Below are 22,568 nucleotides of genomic sequence, written 5' to 3' on the forward strand. Positions count from 1 at the left end.
GGCTGAACTCTCTGCAAGTTAACTTCTTCTATTGATATCTCTACAGGGCGATTTGTTTGTAGCTGAATTCTCTACATGGTGGTCTCTTTGTAGCTGAACTCTCTACAAGGTGACTTCTTCTAGCTGATCTTTCTACAGGGTGATTTGTTTGTAGCTGAACTCTCTACAAGGAAACTTCTTCTAGCTGATCTCTCTATAGGTGATTTGTTTGTAGCTGAACTCTCTACATGATGGTTTCTTTTTAACTGAACTCTCTACAAGGTAACTTCTTCTAGCTGATCTCTCTACAGGGAAATTTGTTTGTAGCTGAACTCTCTACAGGTGATTTGTTTGCAGCTGAACTCTCTACATGATGGTTTCTTTTTAACTGAACTCTCTACAAGGTAACTTCTTCTAGCTGATCTCTCTACAGGGAAATTTGTTTGTAGCTAATCTCTCTACATGATGGTTTCTTTGTGGCTGAACTCTCTGCAAGTTAACTTCTTCTATTGATATCTCTACAGGGCGATTTGTTTGTAGCTGAATTCTCTACATGGTGGTCTCTTTGTAGCTGAACTCTCTACAAGGTGACTTCTTCTAGCTGATCTTTCTACAGGGTGATTTGTTTGTAGCTGAACTCTCTACAAGGAAACTTCTTCTAGCTGATCTCTCTATAGGTGATTTGTTTGTAGCTGAACTCTCTACATGATGGTTTCTTTTTAACTGAACTCTCTACAAGGTAACTTCTTCTAGCTGATCTCTCTACAGGGAAATTTGTTTGTAGCTGATCTCTCTACATGATGGTTTCTTTGTGGCTGAACTCTCTGCAAGTTAACTTCTTCTATTGATATCTCTACAGGGCGATTTGTTTGTAGCTGAGTTCTCTACATGGTGGTCTCTTTGTAACTGAACTCTCTACAAGGTAACTTCTTCTAGCTGATCTTTCTACAGGGTGATTTGTTTGTAGCTGAACTCTCTACAAGGTGACTTCTTCTAGCTGATCTTTCTACAGGGTGATTTGTTTGTAGCTGAACTCTCTACAAGGTGACTTCTTCTAGCTAATCTTTCTACAGGGTGATTTGTTTGTAGCTGAACTCTCTACAAGGAAACTTCTGCTAGCTGATCTCTCTATAGGTGATTTGTTTGTAGCTGAACTCTCTACATGATGGTTTCTTTTTAACTGAACTCTCTACAAGGTAACTTCTTCTAGCTGATCTCTCTACAGGGAAATTTGTTTGTAGCTGATCTCTCTACATGATGGTTTCTTTGTAGCTGAACTCTCTGCAAAGTAACTTCTTCTATTGATCTCTCTACAGGACGATTTGTTTGTAGCTGAACTCTCTACCTGGTGGTTTCTTTGTAGTTAAACTCTACAAGGTGATTTCATCTAGCTGAACTATCTCTTTCCATAGTTGCATGAACTCCCTACTTCTAGCTGATCTCTCTACAGGGTGAATTGTTTGTAGCTGATCTCTCTACAGGGTGACTTGTTTGTAGCTGATCTCTATACAGGTTACTTGTTTCTAGCTGATCTCTTGAATTCTCTTCAGGGTGACTGCTGTATTAGGATGACTGCTCTATTAGAGTATCTTGATCTCGCACTTACTACACCAAGTTGGATTTCGTGTTATAACTCCGTGGCTTTAAGTCTGATTCTTCTACACCATTGAAGAGCCTTTCTAAGATGATTACTCCATCTGTACAGCAATTTTCAAAGCATTAGCCCAAGCGGTTTATCTGGTAGGCGTGGAAAACAGTCGTTTTTTATTAGCTAATCTCGATTGCGTAATTGTTACATACTGTTGGTTTTTTCATTGTATCTTCCTGGTTTTTAGCTCGATTCCTTTCAAACCACAAAAGGTTTGAGGTTTAATAGTTAACCTATTCACCGACCGATTTTCAGCTTCTTCCCTTACGCGGTTTACCCTGTAGGCGTGACAACATATTGGTGTTATTTTTAGTGAATAATTGCTCATAATTCTTTGCCTGTTTATCGTATTCTAGCCAAAGTTGGTGCCGAGATGCGCCTTTATACCCCCCTTCTGTGTGCCAAATGTCAAGGCAATCGGATATGGCGTTCGCGTTTTATAGCAGTTTTTGTAAGTGTGCGAAAAGAGGAAGAAAAATAAGAAGAAAAATAAACCAAGAAACTAAGCCAATTTTTGAAGTCGCATATCTCGGGAACGCCTGAAGCGATTTCGCTCAAATTTGGAATGTGGAGTGCTGAAGTTAAAGGGAGTGTTCACAGCAAAAATCGTCTTGTTTCATCAAGGCAGCACAGAGCTACGAAGGTGCGACAATTGCGTTTTCTTTCTTCCTGTCAATATACTCACGGGGGTTGCGCGCCGGCTTCTTGGGCCGCACGACACATTACCGTGTGTCTTGATTTGGAGTGAACTATTATTCACCTCTTTGTTATTACAGGGCTCATGTGAATGAGAACTGACTCATATATGCAGGAGCGTAGCCAGACTTTTGGTGATGCCAGGGCCTAGTTGTAAGCTAAAGACCAAAAGAAAGTCAAGTGTAATGTTCTTGGGGAAGTCCTGGGTGCTTCCCCCTAGACCACGTCTGAACGAAAATGATACATACACAAAATGTGCCCTTAGGCAGTAACATTAAAAGGTGCCGTTTGTGCATCTAGCTAGCTAAAACCTACACACTGCTGTTTATGCAGCTTATAGAAACTATAAACCTATTGTAGCTAGCTAATGCTAACTTAATCTTCACTTCCAGACCGTGACAGCCAACAAATTTTCTAGCACACGGGAACCCTCCACACTCAGAGTCGTTTAGTTGGCAATACTTCCTTCCGGGTATACATTATTCTTGGTCGGCCCTCCTGTTGATGGTCAGTAACTTGACTTGGCTTGTACACCAATGTATTCGAGACATCACATGCCCGCAACATGTGACAAATAAACAAACCATTCATCAGATAAATATAATTTATACATCAACTATTCACAGTTTGTGCTCACCAGACACATGTATAACACGACCATTCAAGTTTATCGCAGCTGCTACCTTGTAATATGTCTGCCTCAACCAATCAACACTTTCGCCATTTCCACCATGCATCACATGCGCTACTGATCATGTGATGTAATAGATCTCGATGATTTGTTCAGCAACTGCATTAATGCAATGCGACCCTCAGGAGTAATACAGAGGAGTGCTAGTGTGCAAGTAGCTACCGGACAGCTCCAGGGCTGTAAGATTTGATGTGATTTTTTAGTTTTAAAAGATTCTGCCTCTGAAAGGGGGGTTTGTCCGACCCAACCCCCCTCCTGGCTATGCCCTTGATCTTCCCCCTCCACCAACTTCACCTCCTTATTTATAACTGAGACTGATTTATCTTGATCTGACTGCTCTATTAGTGTATCTCGAATTATTGATGCCTGGATGGCCCAGGTTCTGGCTACGCCCTGCATATATGCATGTACTGCTACTCTACAATAGCTTTAATGTTTTAAATAATTTACCTTAAAACTACTAACATGCAGGTCAGAATAGTTTTTCTCAATCCAATTACAGTTTTTACCTATTACGCTGTAGCCACCATTATACTTGTAGTAGAACAGTAATAAAAGGCTCTTTTGTTATAAAATGAATGCTCTTCATTTTTTGTATATATTATGTTAGGATGGAGAAATTGTAGCAGAACCTATTGGACCATTTAGTCTCAACCATTCCTCTAACATCACTGATACTACCACAACCAATCGCTTTGTTTCTAACAGTAACTACACTTTCCAGGTACATGCATACTAATTCTAGATCTGTTTATCAGTTTTTTTTAAATTTATGTCAATCATTATACTTAATTTGTCTTAAATACAGATAACAGCTTCAACCATAAATGGCAGTGGACCTGCTACCAGTGATAATTTGATTATTCCACAAGGAAGTAATATTTCATATGATTCTGTATACATACATGTAAATACACTGTAATAGGAAAACTATGTTTTAGAATTGTGGTGATGAGCAGTGCTACAAATTCTCTTCATACAACAGATTGTATAGTTACTGTCTATTATGTATAGTGCAGGTGTAGCATAACGTTAAATATATTCTTAGTTGCAGTCACATTATGTAGGTATAGGCACTACAATTTAACCTTCTAACAAAAGTATTCCTAAGGTATCTTCCAAAAAGGGGTCACATGGACCCTTAATCACAATAGGTCTACATAGTTTTACTTGTACAGTGCATTTGTATTATGTTGATAGTTCTAGCCCAACATGAAGTGGTATTACTTTCATATGCTTTTCTGCAGTTCCTGTTATTATAAATGATGGAGAAATTGTCACAAATCAGTCAATAATTAATGATTTTACTACCAGTGGCACATTGACCCTAACATGTACATCTGTAGAGATGTATGATGTTGTTGAATGGATAATGATCAACCCGACTGGAACTGCTAAGAGACAGAACACAAGCAGATCTATTGTTTCATCTACATTAACCTTTACCAATGCAAGTGATGACTTCACATCATTTATGAGATGTATTTCAAACAATGGCATTATATACAAAGAAGTGAAAATTATCAAAGGTAACAAATTCAAGCCAACATGTGTATTGTTTAAAATGCATGTTTCCCATCTTCAGTGTGCTAGCACTTTCCCAGTATTTGTAGTGAATTACTGTGAACTCAAAGCTCCCCATGTGCTGCCTATAATATCACAATTACAATCAGCTAGAAATTTCAACTACAGAATATTCCATTAAATCACCATCATTGCATATTAAGCTAATTACAAGATTTCCGGGAATGGTTCTGGCGCTGTTTTTCATGGCTGATAAAGGCGTGTTCAGCATTGTGACAGATCTGGGAAAGGGTTTCATGTTTATACAATTGAGGTAGATCTAAGCTGTGCTTAGGGTGCATACGTGGAGGTCACTCAACAATGTGTGTGAAGCACATTAATTCTAACTAGAAGGTCTGGGTAGCAAGCTCTTACGCTAGAGAATTTTTGAAGATAGCCTTCTAATATTTATTTTGCTATAACAATTTTGATTGAATATGCATGCATTTTGACAGAAAGTGGTAATTATAATTAGTCTCTAGAATTAACAGTTTTGTTTAAATCTGTCATGTAGAGAGGAAGGCATTAACATTACAATGTGTAGTTTATATAATAGAATTTAGGGGTCTGGAAGTACACCCCCAGAAGCTGTAGGATTGTATCATCAAAATACATTAAAAATTGATGCTAAAAACAATTGAACTGTCACAACTATCAATGTCAACTTTTCTCAGAGATGTTTATTTCACCAGGATGAAACACATTTAGAATCACTGATATTGGGGAATTCCTGTCATACCAGTAATCCTGGTGTTGATAAAGGAGTGATGATGTGTATGGCTAGGTAATCATACTCCAGTAGCATAACAGCAATTTCTTTAATGTAGAAGACTCTTTGCGCAGCCCCTAGACACTGACAACACTTTCAGAATTGCATGCCTCAAAATCGTTGGAAATTACACATTTGTATAGACAATTAAAACAACGATCCCTTACATACACATAGCGCAGTAGCCACTCGCATCTGCAGATTACACCCCTATAACATTTTATGTACAATTGTGCACTGTGAGGATTGAAGAACAACCTTGGTTGTATCACCAATCAATCAATCAGTCATTTAATCAATAAATCAATCAATCAAACAGTCATCCTTATTAGTTATAATAACAATATCAGTTACTTTTCCTAGTGTTAAATTCAGCAAATACTTTAATGATATCAACAATAATTCCATTCTGAAAGTACGTAGATACATAAATAAGTTTTTCAGTTAGCAAGCACTTCCAAACAGTTTAGCACTAAAGAAGGCCCTATTGTTATTGTAATTGTACCATCAAAAATAGAAGGGGTTGCATGCAACAGACGTACTCAGTTGATACTAACAAAAACTCTTACAATATTACTAGCAGTACAAGTACCTTCTTATTCAATATTATCCTTGATAGTACTGCCACTACTGGTATTGCTGTGTTGTCACCCTCTCCTTCATCACTTCCATAACTGGAATGGGAGTATGAACTCAAATCCTATTCATCTCTGCACATGAGAGATGCTTATATCATCTTAAACAGCTATATGGTATCACTCAGTTGTATCTGACTATTTTATTAGAGTACGTAACTGAGTGACTGACTGCTCTATTAGAATACATAATTATCTTGATTTTGAAAAATGGAGCCCTTTCAGTAAAAGCGGGGGACAGCTAGCCCCATCCCCAGTTTTTATAATTTCAGGAATAAAGTCGTTATAACTTCTTGTGCCACCTCCAAAAGCTGATAGAGACACTGCTAAAGGTACGTATGCTGTTACGTATGCGAATGGCAACCATAATTATTATAACTCAACACTTTGCTGTTAGTCTGCAAACTATGTAGTATCATCCACCCACCCACTGATTTTGTGTGTGCACATTATTTCCAGAGGGGATTCAGTTGAAACTAATGCAATACCCACTTCAGAAGATACATTGCTACTGCCTTGTACAAATTTGGTCTCCTTTATTCATTTTGAATAAGTGTAAATCTTACGGTACACTGTATGAGTGCTATATGTGACTGGATTTTGGAAAAACGATCCAAATCGCACATTAGAAGTTTCGAGATAAACGGTTTTAAAGAATTGAAGCCAGCATAACTCTCCAAGGATAGCAAGCACGCGTATGAAATTTACACAAAAGATGCATCAATCTGTTACCTTTCAGGCCACTTCCAGTACTTGTAGCTGCTTGTACAGTTTCCTGCCAAATAAGATAGAAAATCTGAGCAGTTGGACGAGCGAAGTAGTATCACGAGTGCTCACAAAGGGGTGGAGGCTGGGGGGTGGCGGGGTGGAGGCTGGGGGGTGGCGGGGTGGAGGCTGGGGGGTGGCGGGGTGGAGGCTGGGGGGTGGCGGGGTGGAGGCTGGGGGGTGGCGGGGAGGGCAAGAGATAGACCTCAAAATGGAGGCAGACCATGATTGGAGTCCAGACACGAGATTACAGGGCTGTGCTGGCTCCTTAGTGGCTGATATGTAGCAAAATCAACAGAGAACACGTCTGGCCAACATTATAAGGCTGTCCACCAGTAAATCACTGATTCTTGCCAAGCCAGGTCCTTCACAAGGCCTGAAACCGCCATTTGAGCACTCCACACCACCCAGAAAAGACTTCTGTTAAAACCAGCCTCGTGTAGTTTGAGTAGTGCTGAGGGTCAAAACTTGTAGTACGATAGTGTAGCTATTCACTGGTGGTGTTAGTTTGATTTTGCCTGATGTGTGATTTGGATTGGTTCTGTAAAATCTGGTCACATATACTCTTCTTAAAAGTAAACTGTACTGTACATGCTATAAGTTTTACAGTACTTTGTTTCTTTATTTCAGAAAATCCATTCTACAAGTTGTTAACTAACCAGAGCTTAGTAGCACTTTTGGGTACTAGTCCAGTCATCAGTGTTATCATTGCCATTGATTCTGATGGTACAAGATCTCAACAGGATAATGTCACTAATTCTTTAGTGTTCACTCATACTAGTAGTAGTGGTGATGTAGTAAATGTGGATGGACTTGAAGATAACTTTCAATTGTACCATTACACATTTCCACCAGTACAGAGAAGTAGTGTTGGCACTTACACAATAACATCAGGTATGTCTTTCACATACCCAAGTTGAACAGATATGGTTGCATTTATACAAATATTTTGTTTGCAGCTACAACTGATATGCAACCTTTGGAAATTATAATTCAGCTGGATATTGATGAAGGGGCAGGTACAGTTTTAAGTTTTATTGGCTTTACTTTCTAAATGATTTTCTGTTTAGTATTAGCTCTGAAAAGATCATTTGCATTAGTTACTCTACTGGAAGGAAGTTCTATTACCTTATCATGTACCCCAAACATAACAGAAGTTGTTTTGAAGTGGACTCACAATGGAGAAGAAGTTGTGCAAAGAGAAGACATTACCTTCACTCCATCTATTCTCCATCATAACTTGACTATTGGCAACACTATGGAAAGAGACACTGGTGTTTATGTCTGCCGTGCTGCCTTAGAAGATATGAATATTGAACAAAACATCACTGTAAATGTTGTTCCAGGTACAGTATAATATGCTAATGTATATATGTTTAAACTGTACAATATAAACTGTACATACTGTATAATGTAGCTAATTATACTGTATTAAAAATAAGTCCACTGTGAGGATGCTGCTAAATAACCAATGTATGTGCGTGCATTGCATTTAATAGGATTTGTAGTTGTATGTCTTTGATTCCCTGTTCAATACAATTACAGCAATTAAAGAGTGAATATCCCAGGCAAAACGATCCTGCAAGAACTTTAAGCAAGATCTTGCAAGAGAATCTGGTCATTTCTTGTAAGATCTTGCAAGAGAATCCGGCACGATTTCGCAGGAATCCTGCAAAATCCTGCAAGAGCATTCCAGGATCTTGCAAGAGAGTTCTCTTGCAAGATCCTGGAATGCTCTTGCAAGAGAGTTCAAGAGAGTTCTCTTGCAAGAGAGTTCTCTTGCAAGAGCATTCCAGGATCTTGCAAGAGAATCCAGTCATTTCTTGCAGGAACTTGCAGGACTCCTGCGGGATCTTGCAGGATCATTTTTGCTGGGTATTATATTTTTGCTTTTAAAAATCATTATATTATAGCGTGTGATGCTGACTTCTCTGGGGGCTTATTTTGGAACACCAGCAGAAGAAACATCTCAAGGACACAGCTTTGTTCAGCACTACATCCCAACTTTCGTTCTGGTGTTAACATAGAAAGACGTTGTGAAAATGATGGCACCTGGTCATCAATTGATCTAACTAGCTGTACCATGTTCAGGGGCTCCTCTCCTGTTGTGATAGTGTCCTTCACTGTGGCTACTAACAATACAGAGACAATGGAGTCGGATTCTACATTGATTATGAACAATGTTAGTGTAGCACAGTTTAGATTATACAATGCAATATTCACAATATTCTATAGGTCATGAATCAACTTCAGGATAATAATTTTACATTGAATACATCAAATTTCATGAACAGAAACTGGAGTTATAGTTCTGCAGATGGTTCATTGCTGTTCAGCTTTGCTATATCATTCACCATTCAAACAATACTGGTTCCTTCTCACATATCAGAAATTATTAATAATCACTTAATACTCAATGACAGTATTATTCCACATGGAACCAGTTTGATTAACAACGATTTTGATGTGTCAGCCTTTCAACCAAACTGTAAGTATCAGTGGTGGATCTAGAAATTTTCAGAGGGGGTTTCAAGTTTAAACAACAGGGGCAGATCTAGGATATTCTCATACGAGCATTAGTGGAAGTCACTCAACAACACACTCAACATGCGCAGCATGCTCTAACTAGGAGGGCCTGGGGGCATGCCCCACAGGAAAAATTTAGCCTTCTGAGATTGAATTTGGTAACACTTTTCGGTGAATAAACACTGTATAAATCACTGTATTGTGTGACATACATAGGGCTAAGCAAACCAACTGAATGTGTTCCACAAGAAATTAACCTTATTTGGTAACAAGTTTGGCTGAAATTGTTAAATAAACATTGTAAGTGATCACATGTTGAAAGACAGCTCATAATTCATTACCAGTAAGTCTCTAGAAGTGGTAATTATGAATCTGCATGATATGCAATGCATGGGGCACAACATAAAAAATAATTAGTGTAGTAATACGATTTTACGTGCCTTCCACTGTAGAATGACTGAGCTGTTCTCATAGACCTACCCATAAAATAAGTTTTGAAACTTTTTTTTTAGATTATAGTGAGCTACCAGGAGGGAGTTCACTCTGGAACATCTCTATTGTAGCTTCAGTGTAGCTATCTAGTAGTAATATTTCAAAATAATCACTCTCCAGCAATGTTCACTGTTAAATCTTATCATTAAGCTTTTACAAAATGCAAGTGAAGCGTTTTAAACAATAATTATTTTAGAGGCGCTTATTGTGTATGAAGAAGCTACCTTCCGACCGTGATATGGGCAGTGCCAGAAAGTGGCATGAAGATTAAAATGAAGTTTAACTTGTTAAACAAAGTTAACAGAGGGAGATAATTTGCATTTATTTCGGCGATGTAGCAACACATTGCAGCTACCCAGCATTAGACAGGTATGTAACACACCTGCATCACAATGCTAGATGTAGTATGGAACAGTAGGTATTAATTGGAAAACACTATGAACGCATGCACATGAAAAATACCGTGTGTATGGGTCACTTCAAATGTGCAAGCAGGTGGAACACAAAGTCCCCTCCCATAGCCCACCCTTAGGACTAGGAGACTATGTCAGAAATTAGTACATAAATAACCAATTACTTTGCTGTTGTTAAATAACTACTTTATTAAGGATTAAGAAGAGGGAATTAACATTATGGTATGGGATTATTCTATCAGGGGAGGAAATGCACAGACATTAATAGGGAGTCTTGTATGGTAGACTCAGTTATTGAAGGGAGTCTTGTATGATAGACTCAGGGAGTCTTGTGTGGTAGGCTCAAGTCCAGTGTTCCCACATTCCAAGAGTAGCTTTTCCATCCCAAGACTAGCTTGGGGTGTAATAGTGCAGGATTTCATTAGGATTGTTAGGATGGCCTTAGAACTCCCTGTGGCTTCAAATTTGGGAACCCCCAGGTGTTTCGCCCCCAAGCCTCATGTAATTGGGAGCCACAATTTGTGGCTGGTCATATCAATGGTCCTATTAAAAAAATTGTGTAGGAGAACCATGGAACTCTACACAACTACCAAAACAATCACCATAATTGAATGGTAGTTGACAAGTGAATAATTTCAGCTTGGAACAAAAAGCTGATTGTTTGTGGTTCTCTATTAAACGACCGACATTAAATAGGTTGTTATATGTACATATAGCAAACATAATTTACATACTTGGCTGCTAGTCTACAAACTACATAGTTTCACCCCTTTGTAAACTGTGAGTGTGTGCCTTATTGTCAGAGGGTGTTTCAGTTGGAACAATGCAACCCCCTGTATCCACCACTGAGTATAATAATTTACTTTCTAGGTAACTGGCACAGTGACTTTAGGGAATGATGACTCCCTTTTATAATAAACCTGGGAACTTGAGGAGTAAATCCCTTTGATGTTGATGGGTTACATTATAATGTACCATATAAACATACGTAGATATATATTTAGGACTGGTTAGTGGATTTGCACTAAATTTGTATTGGCGATGACTATTGTCGCCATTTGTACCCATATTGTGTAAACATGTCATTTCCCAAAAGTTCTTTGCTGGTTTAAGGGTTAAACTTTTGCAATACTTATAAAGCTCCAGTATTCTGAAGCTTGCTGCATGTAAGCTAGTTGAATCACAACATGCTCTGCACTTTTAAACTGCACCTAGTTAATGACATTTTTGTTTCATATGTTTGTCTTTTCTTATCTACAGCAAGTTGTTCATGTATTGTGAGCACTGAAGATATGATTCAAACTGTATGTGCTGGACCTAGTACTCCACCATGTTTGTGTAGTTCCTCTCAAAGTTGTACAGTGAGTTACTACTTCATCAGTTTACACCTGATTAGTGTTATATTTACAGTGTAATGAACCCACTTATGTTGGTGATGGTATTGTGTGTGGATTAGACTCAGACAGTGATGGATTTCCTGATGTAGACTTGGACTGTGATCTACCTGAATGTGTACAGGTAACAAGATGAGAAGAGCAGTGTTTATTCTAGGATTTTAAGGGAATCAGGAATTGGAAGGGGGGGGAGAGAGAGGGGGTTGGGTGAAGATGTACAATAGCAACACTAGCTACCCATTTCCAATTAGCAAGTTTACAACCATAGAGCAATTGAAATAGTTGAATGCGTGATTTAACAAGTCTGTGTGATGAGTGTTTAATTATGTGGAGCCAGATCCTGTGGTTATATGCATATATTGCAATGACATAGTGAGGTACTAGCTACAGTAGGACAACCTGCACACCTCACGTACACAATTATATTAGCAGTGCACTATGTTGAATATAGTCAATTTGTGTGAGAAATCATATTGGTGATAAATGTATGACACCACGAGGCTCTGTGTGGATGTCTTCCCAGAAATTTTACTATTTGAGATAAAATGTGAGGTGAACTGCAGGGAGTCAGATATTGAATAACTATCATTAGGTAGGAATTTTTGATAGCTGTATTTGTGCCATAGGAAAGTAAGGTTGTGCTGTAAGTTTATAAACTGGAAAATTTTAAAGTGATATACTGAGATTTTAGGGTGGGAAATGTCCCTTCCCCCCAACCCCCACCAACAGCTCTAGAATAAATAAATAAAACACTGTACAAGTATATATCATAGTCAATGAGTTTCATTACTCTACAGGATCTCTGTCCTGACATATACAGTGTCACTAGTCCTGGTGAACAAAGTGAGTCATTCTGTACACCACCACCTCCAAACCCAGGTGAGTTTTTAAAGTACGGTTATATGTAGTTGATTATGAATTACCAGTAGCCTGCATGGTCTATTGCCATCTTCTGTCTTCCTTGTCTGACATTGTATGGCTCATAATAATTAGACTAATTTTTGGTGGCTCTGTTTTGATAGTATCTTATTTCAACTATTGTGTGGGTGTTATTATTCATGTAATGCATTTATTTTTAACACACAAGCTTGCAGTTTACATACTTTGGATTTGAATTTCACACAAATCTCTCACAGATACACTATAAATAAGTTATGCTGGTACAATGTATAGTCTATAGAATTTTAATCCAAAGCTGTCGTGCATTGATACAGCAAGGGTGCTACTTTAGACTACATTAGCACTTCATTTAGTACCACATTTTTTTTGATAAACCAGCTGAATTGCTTATAATAACACTACCATCATGGCAATAATACATGCTCAAAGGATGCAGTCAAGTGCCATATTACATCATTGCTCATAAGTAATGCATTTCATTGGTTAAACCTTCTACCTTGTATCTGTATTATGGCAAGTGCTCAGCTAAGAAACCACAAGGCACATGAGATGATTAGTGTGCAACATGCATTCAAGATAATATGTGACCGGATTTGCGAAAAGGTACCTTTTCTACACATTTGACATACCAACAAACAAAATGATGTAACACTTGACTCCTTGTGCTGATTAACTTGCGCTTAGTATCAAAATGTAGCCAGATAATGTAGCTACATTCCGTGAAAATGTCGAGCAATTATATGCCATGATCAAAAGGTTATGAAGCTTTAAAGTTCAAAAAATGGGTCACATTTTGTGTGTGAAAAAGGTACCTTTTCGCAAATCCAGTCGCATATATTTTGCATCTCTTATATTTTACGTCATGCACATGCCAAATTTGATGCTGCTGTTTTGATGGCTAGTTATGAAATACAGTACTGTCCACATTGATCATGTTAATTGGGAGTTCCATTTTTCCTGTTATATGTAGTTTAACTAGTTAAACTAGGTTAATGTTGCAGTCAAGCATGTGTGAGTGTATTATGATAGTGACTAACCCGAAGCTCTACCATGACTGGAGGGAAGATTGGGCAGGTGCACACATGAGAAGGGTTGGCAATAATCGGAGAATAACATTGTGCATGTGTTACAAGAAAAAGGCATGTGGAGAGGTGTTAGAGTGCATGGAGCTGCATGGCATAGTGAGTCTTGTCTCACCCATACCTTCTCCTCTACCAACTATCTCATCTTAGTATTTTAGAAGATGATAATCACAAAGGGATTGGTGGGTGGGGTTTAACATAATAATAATTATATTGCCCAAAAAAAGAAAAAAATTAATAACAGGGGTGTGGGGAGGTGAGGCATGCACCACAGACAGTCCCAGCAGGGAGTTTAGTAAATCCCCCCTTTTTTTCCCTTGTCTTTTCCATCTTGAGGCTAGCTCAGGGTGTGATAGTGTAGGGTTTCTATTAGGAACATTGTGGTATGTGGAAATTCTTGTGGCTTCAGAGAATGTTAAAATCTCCAAGCATTCTTACCTCCAAGCCTTTGTAGTAAAACGTACTGTATACATCATGTAAAATTGTTGAAAAAGTGGCCTATTTGAGAATTAGTAGAATCCATGGAATCCTGCATACCTACCAAAACAACCACCATCTGTTGATGGGTGGCAACTTGCTCACAACAGGGTAAGCCCTGCTGACTGGGTTAAACTGACAAGTAACATTAAGCACATTTAATATTATCCAAAGCATGACATGTATGTCATATAAGCTATCATCCAGTGCTAGTACTAGAAACAAGTTTTAAATTTAAGGAAAATTATGATACCCTAATAGAGCAGACATAATTGCTTACTCTGATAGAGCAGTCATAGAAACTTATGCAAAGTTGCCCAGTCTCTGTCTCATTCTGTCAATGTGTACTTTTTATGTAAATGACTTACAGAATTGGAGGTAATGCATTATAAAATGTAATGCATTACATAATAGTATTACTTTTGTAGCAAGGAGTAATATAACGCATTACATGACAAAGCAATGAGTAATATTGCATCCGGAAATTGTAACATATTACTTCTTTAAATGCGTGTTGTATCCAGCATGTGATAGGTTGCATTTTGGGCCCTACAGGCAAGAACAAAGAGTGATAGTGTATGGGGAGTGTCCTTGAGACCATGATACTACAACAAAGTATTTTTAGGCTGAACTACACCAGAGGAACATGTGTCTCACTCGTGTCACTTGTATAGTTGTAGGCTGGGAGCTTGTATTTAAATTGTTGGGCATAGCAAGACCGGAGGAGACGGTCTGGTTGGTCAGGCCTGAGTCAGACTAATAATCTGGAGCTGGACCAATTAGCTAACCAGACAGTGAGACTAAAATTGGAGTTTTGGGTGATTTAAAGAAAAATTATATCTGGCCACCTGTAAGTGTTTTGTTGTTTTTAATGTTATATTTGATGCTAGACGGATTAATATTATTTGGTAAAGGTGATTTTCGTCGCATAAGAAGTCTCTAAGCTGGTTTTTAAAAGGCAATATTTTTGGCTGCACGTGTCATTTCAGGGGGGAATTCCTACTTAAACAGTGACCACAGTCGCAAGCCTAGAACCCAAATGAAGTAGCGCACAGTCATCATTTTACGCCACAACAACAAACTCACTGGTGGGATGTGCCTTTTGGGGTTCCGACGAGTGTACGCCCTGTGCGCCTTGTCCTTTCTTTTATCTTCAATCAGGCTGCTTGTCTTCTTCATCCAACGAAATCATACCGAGGCGTTAATTTTCCATATCAACACTTTCTTTAAGCAGCATAATTGGGCATAGAAGATGCCACAAAATTATTTAAGGCACTCAGACTATGCTACTGTATGGAGGTACCCAATACCCCACGATAGGTCACAACATTCTTTATTCTACGTATTATCGATCTATCAATCGAGACCACGATGACCATGCCCCTTTTATGCTAGCTGTATTTGTGACCACACACCTTCATGTTGGTAGGCTGATTCAAGATACTCTAGTCTAATACTATGAATCGATCGAAACCACAATGACCACACCCCTTTTGGGACAATCACACATCTTTGCAGGCTGACTCGAGATACTTTAATACAGCAGTCACCCTAATAGAACAGTCACATTTTTATAGCTAGCTGTATACTTTATCAAAAACTAAAAAAACAAGTATATTAAATTTAAAAATGAAGTAGGAATCCAAGTGATAAAAAGTAGTGAAACAAGAGATTAGCAATGGTAGCTACTACAGTATAGCTCAGTGGGAAATCCCTACTTTGGCATGGTATAACAATTATTTTGTGTTTAATGCCAAAGTAGGGATTTCCCACTGAACTATACTGTAATAGCTACCATTGTTAATCTCTTGTTTCATTACTTTTTATCGCTTAGATTCCTACTTCATTTTAAATTTATAATTTTTAATATACACACTTATTATAGTATAGAAAGTCTGAAGAACAGCAAGGTATAGGCTAGAACATAATTATATAGTTAGCTAGCAGTGAAATATCACTAAATTGCATATCTGAATGTCTAATTTCCTATGGGGCATGCCCCCAGACCCCTGTAGAATGTTTGTGCTTTACATTTCGTAGAATGTGCTTCGCACTTTACAGAGTGTTCTTTGCACACTGTGTAACAACTCCTCTCTCATTGGCAACACAATTTTCAACATATACAATGGCCCGACCAACTAAATTTTCCCTCCTCTGGCCCTGCGTAGTTTAAAGCTTGTAACAAACAAATGTATGTAGTACATAATAGTATTACTAGTTATAGCCCTCAGAGTAACGTACAATATGTAACTTGTTTCTTTTTCTGGGTGTAATATGTAGCTGTAATGTGTTACATTGTGTAGAAGTAACGAGTAATATGTAAAAAGTGACATTTTTAGAATATCTGCTGACTTACACTAAACATGTATATATCTATTTTAGAATTTATGGGATGTCTATCTGAACAAGATATAACGTGGAACATAACATGGCCAACAACCGACATCAGTCAAGTGGCTAGACAGAAATGTCCAGGTGGAAGTGAAGCAGCAGGTATTCTAACATAACTACCCACATAATTGTGTTATGTCTTCAAGCATATTATACAATGTAGACATGTAAACATGATTTAGCCTGCTTAGCAGCTAGTATTACTACTCATAAAATGTTAATGTTAGTGGGGTAGTAAGCTGTAGATACTTGTTTAATTGACCTACTGTATAATTGGGTAGCAATTCAAGTTAGTGCAGTTGTACTATCTGTAGGATTAGCCACAAGAGAATGTGTTGCTAATGACACATGGGGCACTCCAATTGTTACTGAATGTAGCACAGTTGAACAAATAAGACTTGAAATGAGAGCAGAAGAGTTGTCCAACCTTGTTGACAGCATATTTGTTAATGATGATAGAGACTTAACAGAAACATTTATGCCAGAAGTTGTGGAAGAAATTGCTGATGAACTAGAAATGATCACAAACACTACACAACCTCTTCTACCAAACGATGTGTCATCAGCTGCTAATACTGTGACTGCCATTATTTTGTAAGTAGTCCATACAAAGTATTGATCATGTATGTAGATGAATCCTGTTCCTGATCCCCTGCTTCATAGGCTTTAGCTTTCTTGCTAGTAGTATTGTGAATAAATACACAATGAAACATGAGAGGTTATGCTGTTAAGTACCAATTGTATGCAGGGGAAATCCTGGATTCCAGACTGTGCAGTTCCTCAGACAATTGCCTAGGCTGCAAGCTGTCTGTGGATCAAGTCAACAGCTGCTGGTCTTGGATTTTCTCCATTCTAAGGGTCCGGGAATTATGCCTGTATAATTTTGAGCATAATGATGGGTTAATAGAATTGGGAATTATTCTGGCATTTTGAAGTTATTTAAGAGCATGATTGGCATAATATTATTATTATTATTACTATTATTAACACTTTACAGTGACCAGCACTGAAGGTCTACAGCAACATGTGCTGCAGCCTTAGGATTACCTAACCTAATTTCAAGGACTTAGACTTAATGACTTATAGCTGGAAAGGTGTAACAGAAAAGGGGCCAAAGTAAGGAAGAAAATCCCTCCAACCCCAGAATTCGAACTGCAGGTCACCCAATGTCTAGTCGGGGCCACACTCAGTCTTCCTCCAGGAGGGATGGATTTTCTTCCTTAAACCTAAAGTATTTATTATAATACAATTTCATGCAAGTTGAGATCAAGATACTCTAATAGAGCAGTCCTCTACTCTAATAGAAGTCAGCGGAATAATTTTTACTCTATTGCAACAGTAACTAAACATCTTGCCAGCTAAAAGATAACTTTCCTGTCTAATAGAACAGGATGATTACTACTCCAAAATCTTTCTAAACATTATAAATTGCAAAAGTCGAATATAGTGTTATAAAAATTGGGAATAATTTTAAGAATAGTGGGAATGATAAAAGTATAGTGATAATTTTTTGAGAAATTTGGAATATAATAATGATGAAATTTGGAGCATAATACCCTAATGCCTACTTCATTCAACAGGGTTTTTACTGCAAAGTTTCTGATTCTCTGCTACACAGGTGTGTTTAGCCTTCTTTGTTGGTTCCTAGTGGGATAGTGAGGCTGCAGGTTCAAGGCTTCCCAGATCCAATTATGGATTTTTTTCTCCTTTCTGCACCTTTTCAAACATACTTACTTTAAACAGGCTGTAGGACTAGGTATCCTACAAACCTTCAGCACTTGTGCTGTAATGCCTTAATAAATAAATAAATAAAATAACAAGTCACTCTGAGTTTAAGATAGTTCCAGAAATTTTGTAAAAGAATTGAAAAGTGCAAACAATAATAGTTTTTTTTTTAGAATGCAAAAATAATAGGCCAGCCTTAATCCAGCTTTCCAGGAGCATAGCTAGGGAGTTCCAACAGTACCACTGAGTTCACTAGATACAAGGTGCAGCCCACCAGCCACTGAGAGATCTTAATATTTTAATGGTTCAAAGCTAAGAATTAATACGTTAATATAAAGTCATATATATTTGTTTAAACTCTGGTGGGGGCTACACATAGGTATAGATGTGCATGAATCCACTGGCAAAAAAATAATTTACTTAAGGTGGTGAGTAGACCACAGCGAAGCATCTCAGTGGACTAACAGAACAAGCTCTATCAGACCACCCAACTACTGTTGTTGTTACAACTTACATTATTCATGCTTTAAAACTATTAACGTGTCACAACTCTGGTTAATTCACTGAGTTGGTTCAGTGGCACCTTTAAAGACTTCTAATTACAATTATGTATTTTAAGGATGTCTCTTGTACACACAAGCAAGTGATTTATCTACTGTATAAACAGAAAATTTGACAGGAAATTTAATTTGGCAGTTGATGAATTTTTACTGACATTGTCAATTTTTAAATCTGCCAAATATCCACTGGTTAAAACATGCAGAAATCCAAGTGAACCTATGCAGCTTAAAAGATCTAGCCAATGTTAGAAGACAGGTAGCATGGCAGGCCTTAAATTAACGTGCGGTCAACGAACAAAATCGACACAAATAGCACAAGTCTGTACATAATTAGTTTTGGGCGGACACACATGTCCTTGCAAAACCAATAGTGGTACCATAAAAGCTGATGTGTACATGTTTGTTTGTAGTGCTAACAATAACTGTCACTTGGTTGCTAGGAGATCTACATATTCCCAATCCAAGGATTTACCAATGCCACCTCCCCTTTGTGTACTGCTATCACCAGCACCTGTAATGATCACAGCATGGTGATATGTTGCAGCTATATGGTCGTATTTAACATCAAAGCTTTCAATGGAATTTCCCTATTCCAATTCCAGCAGTGTAAAGTGCTCCTCTAGCTCGTGTCTGTATAATTTGACTCTATGTCTGTACATTTGTGAATATGTAGGGACATTTGTCCTGGGCACCTTAAAAATTAAATTAAGGCCTGCATGGTCACCATAGTGCAGCAAGACAATTCTCTGAAACATTCTGAGTTTTTGTACAGCCAGAGGCATCTGCAAGGTATTCATACTGCAGCAACTCTCTTACTGGTGTATATATCTAATCCAAAACAGCCAAGCTGTAAAATTAGAGTGCAGCCCTCATAAAGGCTATGGTGAAAAAAGATGTGAAATCCAAGGTGGCGGCCAAGAAATGGCTGTGATGGTAGGTTAATGGTAAAAATTTTAATAATGACAATTCAGGTGAATTTTGGTGCCGCTTGGTCAATTGGCACAAAATTCACCTAAATGGTCGTTATTAAAATTTTTACCATTAACCTACCACCACAGCCATTTCTTGGCCGCCACCTTGGATTTCACATCTTTTTTCACCATAGCCTTTTTGAGGGTTGCACTCTTTTTTTACAGCTTGGCTGTTTTGGATTAGATTTCACTTCTTTTTGTATTTGTATACCCTATGGCCGGCTTTGAGACTTTTTTAACATATCTTTTTTTTCTTTACCACAGGAAGAAGAAAAGATGAAGCAGATGTACTTTAAATATTTCTGATTTTATCAGTAAATGTACAAATTATATAACAATATATATATATTTATTACAGAACTCTCCATGGTGGTTTCTTTGTAACTGAACACTCTACAAGGTGACTTCTTCTAGCTTCTCTCTCTACAGGGTGAATTGTTTGTAGCTGACCGATCTACAAGGTATCTTCTTCTAGCTGATCTCTCTACAGGGTGATTTGTTTGTAGCTGAACTATCTACAAGGTAACTTCTTCTAGCTGATCTCTCTACAGGTAATTTGTTTGTAGCTGAATTCTGTACAGGTGATTTGTTTGCAGCTGAGCTCTTTACAGAATGGTTTCTTTGTAGCTGAGCTATCTACAAGATAACTTCTTCTAACTGATCTTTCTACATGGTAATTTGTTTGTGGCTGAATTTTCTACAGGGTGATTTCTTTGCAGCTGAACTCTCTACATGGTGGTTTGTTTGTAGCTGAACTCTCTACAAGGTAATTTCTTCTAGCTGATCTCTCTACATGGTGGTTTGTTCGTAGCTGAACTCTCTACAAGGTGACTTTTTCTAGCTGATCTTTCTACAGGGTGATTGTGTAGCTGAACTATATACAAGGTAACATCTTCTAGCTGATCTCTCTACAGGGTGATTTGTTTGTAGCTGAACTCTCTACAAGGTAACTTCTTCTAGCTGATCTCTCTACAGGGTGATTTGTTTGTAGCTGAATTCAGTATATTGGTGATTTGTTTGCAGCTGAGCTCTTTACAGGTTTCTTTGTAGCTGAACTCTCTACAAGGTAACTTCTTCAAGCTGATGTCTCTACAGGGTCACTAGTTTGTAGCTGAATTCTCTACATGGTGGTTTCTTTGTAACTGAACTCTCTACAAGGTAACTCCTTCTAGCTGATCTTTCTACACGGTGATTTGTTTGTAGCTGAACTCTCTAAGAGGATCCTTCTTCTAGCTGATCTCTCTACAGGGAGATTTCTTTGTAGCTGAACTCTCTACATGTGGTTTGTTTGCAGCTGAACTCTCTACATGATGGTTTCTTTGTAGCTGAACTCTCTACAAGGTAACTTCTTCTAGCTGATCTCTCTACAGGGCGATTTGTTTGTAGCTGAACTCTCTACATGGTGGTTTCTTTGTAGCTGATCTCTATACAGGTTACTTGTTTCTAGCTGATCTCTTGAATTCTCTTCAGGGTGACTGCTCTATTAGGATGACTGCTCTATTAGAGTATCTCTATCTTACACTTTCTACACCAAGTTGGATTTTGTGTTATAACTCCGTGGCTTTAAGTCTGATTCTTCCAAACCATTGAAGAGCCTCTCTAAGATGATTACTCCATCTATACAGCGATTTTCAAAGCATTACCTCAAGCGGTTTATCTGGTAGGCGTGGCAAGCAGTCGTTTTTTATTAGCTAATCTTGATTGCATAATTGTTACACACTGTTAGTTGTTTCGTTGTATCTTCCTGGTTTTTAGCTCGATTTCTTTCAAACCACAAAAGGTTTGAGGTTCATTAGTTAACCTATTCACTCTCCGATTTTCAGCTTTTTCCCATACACGGTTTACCCTGTAGGCATGACAACATATTGGTGTTATTTTTCATGAATAATCACTCATAACGCTTTGCCTGTTTATCATATTCCTACCAAAGTTGGTACCGAGATGCGCTTTTATACCCCCCTTCTGTGTGCCAAATGTCAAGGCAATCGGATATGGCGTTCGCATTTTATAGCAGTTTTTGTAAGTGTACGGAAAGAAGAAGAAAAATAATAAGAAAAAAAACTAAGCCAGTTTGTGAAGTCGCATATCTCGGGAATGCTTGAAGCGATTTCACTCAAATTTGGAATGTGGAGTACTGAAGTTAGAGGGAGTGTCCACAGCAAAAATCGTCTTGTTTCATCAAGGAAGCACAGAGCTACGGAGGTGCGAAATTGCGTTTTCTTTCTTCCTGTCAATATACTCACGGGTGTTTCGCGCTGGCTTCTTGGGCCGCACGACCTTGATCTCAGATTGCTACTGCTGTACTCATGGTAATCTCAGACTTGGATGCGGCTACTGTATACTTGAATGTGTCTCATGACTGTCACTTTGGCCTTTATGATGATGCGATCACTTAAATATGATTAGCGTGAGCCCTGTGTCCAAGCAGAATTGTCACATTTAAATTTGTCAAATAGACATGTTGTTCAATCCACCAAATGTTTTTCAAATTTTATGCTTTTCTTTTATGGTATCCCCATGACTAAAAAGAAACTGCAGACAGACTAGCAGTAGTTTACACTCTGTTTTGCATTAGCTACATAACAATGTATCACTTCTTTCCTAATGAGAATGAAATACCCTGAAATTCAACATTTCCAGCAATAAAATTCCTCAGTAAATTTGTTACTTTTTATAAAATTTAATGTTCTGTTAGAGTATAATTGACTGCCCTATTAGAGTATCTTGATCTTGAAAAAAATTCAAGTGAGTTTAATATGTCCCATTCAAACATCTTGTCCTGATAGGTGAACGTAAGCTATTTGTGATTGTGCTGTCTGCATGCTGTTACTCACTCACTTTTGTGCTGCCATACGTAGTTCTATTACTATGTAAGTTCTTGTTGTAAACTA

At 38.0% G+C, this 22,568-nt stretch overlaps 1 protein-coding gene across 1 annotated transcript in view; it reads left to right on the plus strand.

Moving 5' to 3' along the window:
* The window catches only part of LOC136254617 (titin-like), a 170,671-nt gene that overhangs the window by 119,810 nt on the left and 28,293 nt on the right, over positions 1-22,568 (plus strand). Inside the window, exons 53-65 of the mRNA XM_066047361.1 lie at positions 3,625-3,738; positions 3,823-3,889; positions 4,262-4,543; positions 7,377-7,640; positions 7,706-7,765; positions 7,817-8,092; positions 8,660-8,928; positions 8,982-9,234; positions 11,438-11,538; positions 11,588-11,695; positions 12,369-12,450; positions 16,413-16,523; positions 16,736-17,015. Coding sequence (XP_065903433.1) covers positions 3,625-3,738; positions 3,823-3,889; positions 4,262-4,543; positions 7,377-7,640; positions 7,706-7,765; positions 7,817-8,092; positions 8,660-8,928; positions 8,982-9,234; positions 11,438-11,538; positions 11,588-11,695; positions 12,369-12,450; positions 16,413-16,523; positions 16,736-17,015 — 2,267 coding nt within the window. The remainder of the gene's footprint in view (positions 1-3,624; positions 3,739-3,822; positions 3,890-4,261; positions 4,544-7,376; positions 7,641-7,705; positions 7,766-7,816; positions 8,093-8,659; positions 8,929-8,981; positions 9,235-11,437; positions 11,539-11,587; positions 11,696-12,368; positions 12,451-16,412; positions 16,524-16,735; positions 17,016-22,568) is intronic.

This window comes from Dysidea avara, chromosome 4 (assembly GCF_963678975.1).
Source record: "Dysidea avara chromosome 4, odDysAvar1.4, whole genome shotgun sequence".
Taxonomy (NCBI): Eukaryota; Metazoa; Porifera; class Demospongiae; order Dictyoceratida; family Dysideidae; genus Dysidea; species Dysidea avara.